This window comes from Drosophila subobscura, chromosome U, assembly GCF_008121235.1.
Source record: "Drosophila subobscura isolate 14011-0131.10 chromosome U, UCBerk_Dsub_1.0, whole genome shotgun sequence".
Taxonomy (NCBI): domain Eukaryota; kingdom Metazoa; phylum Arthropoda; class Insecta; order Diptera; family Drosophilidae; genus Drosophila; species Drosophila subobscura.
The window spans coordinates 16,558,336-16,569,043 of NC_048534.1; the positions used below are offsets into that span (position 1 = coordinate 16,558,336).

General features: G+C 44.4%; 1 protein-coding gene and 1 long non-coding RNA gene across 2 annotated transcripts; one reads left to right on the top strand and one right to left on the bottom strand.

Annotated features, from left to right (window-relative positions):
- Positions 1 to 472: 472 nt before the first annotated feature.
- Positions 473 to 8,265, bottom strand: LOC117901797. Its single transcript, XR_004649341.1, has 3 exons — positions 8,145 to 8,265; positions 5,615 to 5,712; positions 473 to 1,156 (listed from the first exon to the last, which is right to left on the bottom strand). It is a non-coding gene; the product is annotated as an uncharacterized LOC117901797 (long non-coding RNA).
- A 626-nt stretch (positions 8,266 to 8,891) lies between these two features.
- Positions 8,892 to 10,415, top strand: LOC117901796 (L-asparaginase-like). Its single transcript, XM_034812707.1, has 4 exons — positions 8,892 to 9,054; positions 9,108 to 9,331; positions 9,390 to 10,136; positions 10,189 to 10,415. The coding sequence occupies exons 1-4, from the start codon at positions 8,973 to 8,975 to the stop codon at positions 10,231 to 10,233; spliced, it is 1,098 nt and encodes a 365-aa protein (XP_034668598.1). The 5' UTR covers positions 8,892 to 8,972; the 3' UTR covers positions 10,234 to 10,415.
- Positions 10,416 to 10,708: the final 293 nt, after the last annotated feature.

Genomic DNA, 10,708 nt, shown 5'->3' on the forward strand with positions numbered 1-10,708 from the left:
TTAAGCTGAAGAAGATGGCTATCAACACCACCAACACCGCCAACGAGCGGAGTGGAGTGGTCCAATGCGGCGCGGCGGCAGCGTCGGCTTGGTGGTGGCTTCTCTGGCCAAATCGCTTGATGTTGATGGCTTGCAACAAGTAATTGGCAGCATCCACATGTTGCCCACAACAACCACAGGAATAATCTGAAACCACAGCCAAAGCCTGGCAACATCCTCATCATCAACTGCATCGCTGTTCGTCCAAGCGTCGCGTCGCTTGTGTCAAAAGGTTTAATTTTTTTTCCGATTTTTTTCTTTTAGGCCGAGACCCCTCCCGCATGTAATAACATTTCATGCTGCGCTCTTTGGTCCTCAACTTGAACCTCTTACATGGCTGACTGAGCTGCTCACAAAACCTCAAACCAGACCAGATCACAGACCATGGCACCAGACCCTGGTCGGGGCGTCAATGTCAGTGCTTCGATTTCGTTTTGGACTCCCTCAGTCCCCTGACACTGTGCCTCTGTTATTGTTATTGTTGTTTCTGCTGCCGGTTGCTGCTGTTGCTGTTGCTGGTGCTGCCGCTTCTGCCTTTTGGTTGGGTCAAGTTCAAGGCTTCCCATTTTGCGAATTTTATGCGTTTTTTGCCGCCTCTTGCCAGAGCTATAAACTCGCCCTAGGCCTGCCGCACCACGCTGGGCCAAGGGCATATTTTCTTGTGTTGTGAAATCTAAGTTATGTTTGCTTTTGGCAGCATACTCCGTTTAATCATAGATATAGGGACTTCATATTTTACAATATAAAACATTTATGGGTACAACTCTATGATAGGTGAAGTTGAACCATTGAAGAAACCAGATAAAGTTCGAAATTATCGAAGATATACTAGTAAATCCATATTCACACACTCCCATCCATTCGATTCATGAAATTTACGTTTTATTACTCTAATTTTCAACCAATTCCCAGAATCTATCGCCAAGTTGCAGATAAACAAATGCTTACAGATGCGTAGATTCCCATTCATCGAGCCACTTCCACTTCATTATGAAAACCATACCTCCTGCTGGTCAAAGCGCTTTTCCATTCATCATTCAGTGTTTGGGCAAGTCGAATGTCAAATGCCACAGAACCCTCTCAATGTGGAGTCCAATCGATGGGTAAATGCTTTTCCCTAGAATCGAGGAGTGGAGAAAAATAGCTTTGTTTTATGGTATGCAATGGGTATAAATTCGTAATATTTGCTAAATGCCGCTAAGAGCCTCTCCACATGGCTTTGACTATATCTTTTCCCCTTGTTCCTCTGCAGGCAGCACCTCCAACGCGGCTCTTGCCTTCTGTGGATGGGCGCCGCTGCCACTACCCCTTTTTGTTTTTCATGATGGACAATAATAATTCTTGGCAAGAGCCATTTTCGTTTACAAATTGCCGCATAAATCGCATATTCGATGAGAGTTCTGTTCTTGGCTGCTTGCCTCAAAAATGCATAAAATGCTAAAAGAAAAGAAAAGAACAAAAAAAAACGTTTGCAGCATGCAATTTCTTTTGCTTCATCGTCATCTACTGCCTTGGCTAAAATCCCAAAGAGGCAACCGGCCAAAACCGTTAACTGGCCAGCAAAACGGAGAACAACAGCGGCAGCAAGTCGCTTCAAATAAAGCAAGTCGAGTGCATATAATTCGTTATGCTTTATTACGAAATTGGATATCATGGACGGAAGGACTGGGGGACTGAGACTAAGGCTAAGACGAAGACGGCGACTGTGAAACTCCGCCAACAACTTGGTATTCTCCCCCGAGTTGGGCATGAAATTATAGCCGAATGCTGATTCTGGATCTTTCTCCTGCGGTAGCAACCAAATGACATACTTCTAATTTATGGCCACAGCAGCCTCTTGCTCACCCGATCCATCCCACGTCCCATTGGATCACGCAGATGCAGATCGCGCGGATCTTTCTCTCTCTCTCTCTAGTTGTCTCTCTCTCTCTATCTTTTGGGAAGGCCGAAAAACTGCACCAAAACAGAGCAACAGATCGCCCACGGAACTGTGGGTTGGCAGGCAAGACAAAAAGATTACACTACAACCGCTAGATTCCTCTCAAGCTTTGCTCTCGCAGCTACATAATTAGTGCAATGTGTGGACAGGCCACCTCTTCGAGCACATCCCGCAGCGGATCGGATCGGAGCAGAGCAGAGCAGATCGGATCAGAGAGTTGTGCCAAAGTCAAGTGCACTGCACTGCATCCGATGCCTAGGCCCGGGCAAAGCTGGGCGATCGTGATACGGATACGCGCGACGGTTGCTTGTCGATGATTTTATCTGCCTGCGCAGTGCGCACACTGAGCCGCCGCCGCCTACCTCCTCGCCTGCTCATGGTTTCGCTTCAAAGTAAATAAAACACAGTCTGCTTGCGGCTACTATTGTGCCCGATATCCTTAGGGTATGAAGAGTATGATGGACTTTGCTCGAGCTTGCCGATGGAACTGTGCCAAAAGCTTGCTGAGAGCAGCAGAGCCAATTGCCCTTTTCCTTCAGATATAATAAGAGACGTGGTAAATGAATCTGTAGTTAATTTTGAAAACCGTTTTGTTTTGAATCAAAATCAATTAAAAGGCATCAAATAAGTCGAATCCATAGCTTAAATCGCCGCTTCCTAAGGCCGCTATGATGCCATAGATACTCGTATATTGTCGCTTCATGTACAGTTAGCCGTTACAAATGTATTAGCCAGATGTTGGCTTGGCCAAAAAAAAGTCACACACCGCCACACAAAACAAGGCTTAGTGCGAGTGCAACTTGTTTTATGGGGCGCGTGGGCGGGCCATGGTGTGTCATGGACCCAAATCCAGCGTCCCGACTCCTCCTCTTTGTTCATTAACGCTGGCCACAAATTAGCCGTTCACGTTGGGACCGTTTCGCAGATAACTCAATTGAAATGAAAATCACAGCTTGGCCAGCTAACTGTTACCGTTAGCCGGCTGCAAGTCCATTTATGGCCGGCTGGCAACAAATTGCTGGATCTTGTTGACCATGCCCAAGTCGGTCTCGAAACACATTAGAACAGCCATCGAGTCGGATCGATTCGATTCGATGCGATCACCTAATCAGATCAACCTGCTGGATTTGGTCACAAACACTTAGGCGCCAATTGAGCACCTTTGGCATTTCGTCTAATTAGATAGAAATGCCACAAAATCCAATGAAATTCTCGCGTCTGCGAATGCCACGCCTTATAAACAGACCAGTACACATCCCCTTCCTCATCCCCGATGATGTGGCACGCAACCAGCGGCTTGTTGGTGGCTCCGTCACACGCAACATGTCGCTCTCCGTGGCAGGGGTACGGGCATTCCAGATTTATGTTCTACCCAATATGACCGAAATGCTCAGCGGGATCATCATCATCCTGGATGGACTCCATAAAAGTTCTTGTTCTCGTTGTTCGCTCTTCCTGTTGAAATGAAAGCAGCAGCAGGCCGGCAATCGTTCTGAATTTATGTCTTCGGTGCACCGCAAACCACTGGAAATGTTTAAATTTTGGAGCATATGGATTGGACACAGGAGGGAATCGATCCAATTGAACTCTGTCCCCAGAGGCAATATCGATTTTGGGCAAAAGATTGATGATCTGATAATACAAAGATATTCAGTTTGTACAAATAAACATCCTAAGGAAGCTTCTTATAGGGAGGAAACCTTCAGGGTTGGGATAGGCTGAAATATTTCGGAATATATTTATAATTTTAAAATTGCTGCACTGGCAGGCAGGTGATCGCAAGTGCATGAATGCCCGACACTTTTTGCATCATCTTACTTTTATTATTTATTTTAAATTTAAATTATACGCTTGCCTTGAGAGAAAAGTGCACGGCGCTATGTATTAAACATTTACTTTTGCTGCTTTTTCTGCCGGAGAGACGGCATGGAGGCGGGCTGGTGGCTCATCGTCCGACTTCATGCACGATTGGCAGTTGCAATTCAAAGATATTTCAAATTCTAAAGCCAGAACCAGAACCACAGCCAAAGCCAAAGCTAAAGCCATAGCCCGCGGGCGATTGCTCTGCTCGGTGCTGGCCTGCTGCTGCATGCGATTTGCATTTGAAATGCATGTCCGCTGGCTGCTCGAATTTAATAAAAAATGTTTTATTAAGTCATAAAAATATTTTAATATTTTGCTCATCGTCTGAGAAATATGTATGGGGAATTTGCATAACTAAATGCGCATTGCAATTGTGCAATTTTGCGAGCAGAGGCAACCAGGAAGTGCTGCAGAGGCAGCCGACCCAGCAGCCTCATGCAAAGCACTCCGATCCCGCTGCGCATTGTGGGTGATAGTCAAAGGGCTTCTGTAGCTCCATAATGACATATAGCTAGGAGTCTTGGTGGGTTATGTTGGGCCTTCCACTACGCACACACACGCATCACGCACAATCAATTAAAGTTTATCTGTCTGTCAGAGAGGGTCCTTGTCACAAAGGCGAATTCCTGACTGCCTGTTACAGTCGAGAGTCCGAGGGCAATTACACAAATTCCAAGGCATCAATGGGAAGCGGCTATCGGCATTTAAAGTGCCACATCAGAGCGACAACATGGCGTGCCAGTCTCACATAAATCGTTCAGTTCCACACTCCAACAGCCCTACGGATTCCCCACTATCAAAGCAATGCTCAGTGAAATGCTCACTGCAGTTGACCCGCGAATTTGTCTAGCCTATCACCAATGAAAGATATTTTCCCTCAGCCATTTTAGCGGACAACTGAGCAGATCTTAAGCGATCCAAAGTGAGAAATACCATACGCGGTTGACCCGCAAATTTGTCTAGCTTTTTCCCAATAAAACTCTTTTCCTTTTCCAGATTTTTCAGCTAATATTCAATTACCATTTTGGCCGAGTGCAGCCCAGGGCAGGCATTAACTCGCGGCTCATTAGCGGGCCTGAGAACCGTTTCTGTTTCAGTTCGAGGTCCTCCTCTCAACTCGCATTACCGGGCCAAAGAGATGTTATCGCTAAATTACGGCAATTTGCATGTAAATGTTGTTTATCAATTTAAACGCTAAATGCTTTAGAACTAATGACGGGTGCTGGCCGAAAAGAATAAAGAAATTTTTTCACCCTGCAGCTCTGGACCGAGACTCTGGTAACGGTTCAACTTACTCTCGTACTTGCCCCACGAAGGCCCAGTCCCAGTCGCAGTCCATGGCTGTGGCTGTGGCTGCGGCTGCGGCTGCAACACGATGTGAGGAGTACTCGTACTTGCGGCTCACATTGTAACAACAATATTAAGGTAATGACGTGTCATTAATTTTATTACAAAATGTGTATGTGAATGGAGGTACCTCGTCCATGGCCATGGCCAGATCCATGTCCAGCTTCGGCCATGAATACCCAATACACCATTTAGCCCATTGGCGTTGTTTTATTGAAATCGCCTTTTTTTCTGTTTTTTTCAGACTGCTGGTCTTCCGCGTTTGATGGTGAGTGAAAGCCTGATGAAATTCTTCATCTCAAGTGATCTTCGATCCCATATCGGATGGCGCAGAGGGAAATAGTTCACATTGTGATGAAATACGAGTATATGAGTGTGTACGAGAATGGGAGATATATTCTATGAACTGTGCACTGCATAACTCACTTTCAGTAGAGGCGATGAGGAGGCGATCCCATGCCGATTGCCTCCTTTTTTCGTTCTGGGGCAACGGACAGAGGGCTGCAGAGGCATCAGGCCTGACACTGAAAAATGCAAACAGAAATAAAACAAAAGACTTAAGCAACAAACTGAGTGATTGCAATTGCTTTGGTATGTGTGTTGGGGCGCTATTTTTAGCCGGCTAAATAGTTGGCATTGGCCCAAAGGATGACCATCCGAGGATGCACAATACACTGGAGCGCCCTACTACTGGAGCAGCCCAGTCGCTGTCTGCTCTGGCTGGCGCGGCGTTGCTATGGCAGCATATTATTTTATAGCCGCGCGCATAATTCTTGCAAACGCAGATAAAAAGAACGTTTTATAGAAAAATAAAAATAAATAAAATGCTCTCCACAGGGAGGCCCGGGCAACCGGGCAACCGGATTGGTGCGGCAGCTCTCGCATTGATGGAAACAATTTATGGCAAAATTAATGATAGATTATGGTGCTGCCAATTAAAAACCAACAAACAAGCTTACAGTTTATGGACGAAGGCCCAGCCCAACAGCCCAATCCCAATCGCAACCAACATCATCTCGGGCCAGTACTTGGCGATAGAAATGGAAATGGAAATGGAGATGAAGTGATGGAACTGCCACAAAAGAGTAGGTGTTTAGACGGTGATTTGGTGCTTGTTTCTTGTTGGATGTGTGACAAATTGCCTTGCCAGATGAGGTGACATCATGTCCGCCATGCCCGCAGCCGTGATTCCAGGTAATTAAAATACAATAAAGGGGAATACTCGAGTTGCCTGCTTGATTAATAACCTATAGCCGGGGTCTAACGCACAGGTCTGTTATTAAAATCAGTCAAGCGCAATCAGAACAAAGCAGAACAGAGGAAACCACTGAAATCTATATACAAGAGTATTTCCTTTAAGGGGAAGTCGAAGAAGCCGAATCTCAAGCGGAATTCTGCACGCCTGCTTCTTTTGGCCAACAATGAGATCACCAGCAGAATGCTAAACAGTTGCTAAAGACCAGCACAGTTGCTAAAGACTCTAAATTTATACATGGGTCTTTTGGAAATTATAAATTGCATTTAAAATAAAAAGTGAAACGCAAAACGTTTTTCTTTTGTATGTGATTTGCGCTGACTGACTCACAGATTCCAGATCCCCCAAAAATGGGGAAATCACACGAATGTATTATGATTACTAGAAACAGTCTGATGGTGTCAGCTCTCGCGATAAGGCCAGATAAGGCCGCGACAGTGCTTCTTTCTCATTGAGGAAATGGATGAATCAGGTGACGAAGTTGCATTAAAAATCTGCGGGAATACAAGAACAACCGTCATAAACCATCATTAAAAAACACGTACCGAATTTGGAATAGTCATAAAGTGATATTGGTAATTGTTGTCGTAGAGTATTTGTATCTACCTGAAGCCAGTTACATTATGCAATTATTTTTAAAGTGGGAAACGAAAAAGTAAGCCACAACGACAGCGATTGAAAGTTAATTAAGTTGCCCCGTTTTTTGTCCGTTTTTGTCTTGGGTTCAAGGAACTGGCACACGCTTCTTGGCCGACGATGCCAGAATTAGAAATCCAAATGTGCTGCCAAAAGGCGCCCAAAGTAAGAGTCGACATCAACACCAACAGCGGCGACACAGCTGAGGCAACACAATCGTACAAGAAGGCTAGCAGACAAAATTAATGAAATCACATTGAAAAAGTCATAATTCTTATTGGAGCTTCGACGGGCACAGACCGGACCGCAGGGAATCATTACAATCGTGTGTAGCGCTCTTGTCAAACACAGACCGAAGCAAAAGCAGAATCGAAGCTGTGCCAGGGGAGGGGGTGGGCATCGGGAACGGCAGTGCTCGATCAGCACGCGATTTGTAAGAACAAGATAGCACCGACATGTACATTGAATTCAAGAATCGAACACGAGGGAGCGGTACAGAGGCACAGCCGCCACAGTTATGAATCATTGCGCAAAAGCCAAGTGCAAAAGGAAATATATGAAATAGAACAACAACTGAAGGCTGGCTGGCTCGGAGGTCCGAATCTTTACATACGCATGCAAATCCGTCTTTCCTTTTCATTCCGTTCTTCGCGAAGAACATCAGAGCATACATACAAACATGCATATAAACATACATTTCTGAAAGTGTCTATTGATTATTGTGTTTATTTGTTTGCCCAGCTCATCATTTTGTTTCACTTATTTATGGTAATCACTTCCGTTACTTTTGCCACGTCACTGGTAGTAATAAAACCATCATAATTTGTAACGGTTTCGAAACTTCAATATTTCTTACTTAGAGAATTAGCCAGCGAGCAGAAGACTTAAGGGATCTGGATCCAAAAATGTTCTGCTAAACCATTCCTTTGAGATTGCTGAATTTCTCCCACATTTGACTATGGCTGTGTTATACAGTTATTTATAGAAGAAGTCGCGGGGTGTTTCTAGAATCTAGATACATACATATACATATGTACATACAATGCGAGTACATGTAGTACGTACCCATATATTTTAACTTGCGCGGCAGTTGCTTTCGGTTATAGGCACGTTACTAATGATTAGACGCCGAGCTTGCAAGCCGCGTGTATCGTGGGCGAGAGCGCGAGAGTGAGTGAGAGTGACCTTACAGTCCGCTGTTATCAAGGGCGGCCACCATTAGCTGTTATCGCTTCTGATAAAGCATGTTCCTCTGATTTAAAACTTTCAATCAAAAGCACATATCGCGGTCTTCATTTAAGGGGAAGTACACAATTAAAAAATTAAAATTTCATATGTAAGTATGTGCATTTGAACCAGGGCTCGGCACGGCTCTATCTATTGTGCATATGTAAAAGCACTGCCGCTCACATATGTAAATATGTATTAAACTGATTCGTACCAATTCCAATACATTGCAGTGTTCCGTTTTGCGTGCGTCTTCGCGAAAAACGCAACAGAAAATGCTTACAATTGTAATATTATTGTCTAAAATCTTTGTTCGGCACCCACCCCCACAATCATTGCTCATCCTTCACATGCTGCGGCAGGTCGGGATCGTAAGCTGGACTGGACCCTCGTAACAAAATAAAAATCGAAGAAGCGATAACCAACCTTCACCGTGCGGATTCATCAGACATACTGTATGGTTAGTGACTGACTCAAAGAAAGCGCACTCAAAGATAGAAAAGCTCGAGCTAATTTAAGGGAAAACCCAAATATTATTAAATGCATTGCAAACAGTGTATAAAAGAGCGCAAACTGAACCCAATCGTACTAGTTTATGTTTGACACAACGTGCCATCGGTCCATCCAACGCAATAACTGAAACAGAAATTTTCATTGAAAAAGAAAATGTCTGAAAATATCAAAGTAAAAAGAGTTTTTGTTATCTACACTGGTGGCACCTTTGGCATGGTGCTTAACGACGTTGGTGGTAGGTGCCTTCCAAATGGCTCCAGTTCAGTGATGTTCTTAGACATATTTTAGTATTGGCACCAAAGCCGAAGGCTTTGGAGAATTTCCTTCGGCAAGATGCCAACCTGCACGACCCCAATCTACGGGCACCGGAGAAACATAAGGACGAATTGGCGCTGCCCGTGGTAAAGGGCGAATCGTGTCGGGTTCTCTACAAAATCTTGGAGTACGATCCATTGCTGGACTCCAGTGAAATAGCGGGGATTGATTGGATGCGTATAGCCAATGATATTTCGGTAAGTGTTGAAAATAATTATGAGATAACCATAAATCCCAGAAATCGTTAACCCACAGTCGAATTATGAATTCTTCGATGGATTTGTTGTAATCCACGGCACCGATACGTTGGCGTATACTGCCTCTGCCCTGTCCTTTATGCTGGATAATTTGGCTAAGCCGGTGGTCGTTACCGGGTCGCAGATACCCATCTACGACACGCGCACCGATGGCAAGAACAACTTAGTCTCGTCACTGATCATTGCCGGCTGCTATGAAATACCGGAAGTGTGCGTCGTCTTCGCCAACAAACTGCTTCGTGGCAATCGAACGGTCAAGGTCAATTGCAACGCTCTGGAAGCTTTCGATTCACCTAATGCTCCGCTGCTGGGCACATTTAATTGTGTCATAAATATAGATAGATCCCAGATACGCCCGGCACCCAGAGACAAGCTGCGTGCTGTGACAGGTGTCTTGGAGAAGAATTTGGCCACCTTGAAAATAACTCCAGATATTTCAATTAATGTGATTCGATCGGCTCTGGCGGAGCCCATAAAGGGCGTTGTCCTGGAGTCCTATGGCACTGGTAATATACCCTCAAAAAGGACCGAAATAATTGATCTTTTACAGGAAGCTGTGCATCGAGGTGTTATCATTGTCAACTGCACTCAATGCCTGTCCGGCTCAGTAGCCGCAATTTACGATGCTGGAGCAGAGCTTAACAAATTGGGAGTTTTATCCGGTTCGGATATAACTTCTGAGGCAGCGTACACCAAGCTGGCCTATGTACTGGGGTCTAATGTGTCACACAATCGAAAAATTAAGGTGCGCTACAATCGATAGCTGTTCATTACTCGTATAACGTAATTCATTTCAGCTTATGAAGAACAATTTACGAGGCGAGATGACGGTGACAGCATAATGAAACCGAACGTACTAAATTGAATCAAGGGACTTCCCCCCATGCGGATATACAGTTTAACCCTCTGTCTACAGTATATAATTACATTATATACATTATAATCATTATAATCAACATTATATATCAATTATACATATATACATATACATACATACATATGTATGTACATATCTATGAACATATTCGGTGAGGTGTCCCAATTTACTGGAATATATTGCTTAGAAAGTAAAACGAATGTGTCTATCCATGAAATCATTTTTTAATTCAACTCTTTGTTATCGTGTCTTCTGTTTTCACCATCGAACCCAAGAATTATATGTTCTAGGGTAAAGTGCCCACTCCTTTTTTTTTATTTTCGCCGTCGGCTCCAATCTATGGTTTTAGTTTTAGTGGAATTTTTTCCACTTCTTGGCCCGTCAGCCTGCCTGAATTACGCTACCGAGGGCCCTCAAAGATCTCAATATTCCACTTACTC

Excerpts from the sequence above, each read along its gene's own strand:
- LOC117901796 (XM_034812707.1), top strand. The coding sequence starts at position 8,973 with ATGTCTGAAAATATCAAAGTAAAAAGAGTTTTTGTTATCTACACTGGT. Across the intron at positions 9,055-9,107 it reads GGTGCTTAACGACGTTGGTG|TATTGGCACCAAAGCCGAAG; the intron begins GTAGGTGCCTTC and ends GACATATTTTAG. Across the intron at positions 9,332-9,389 it reads GTATAGCCAATGATATTTCG|TCGAATTATGAATTCTTCGA; the intron begins GTAAGTGTTGAA and ends GTTAACCCACAG.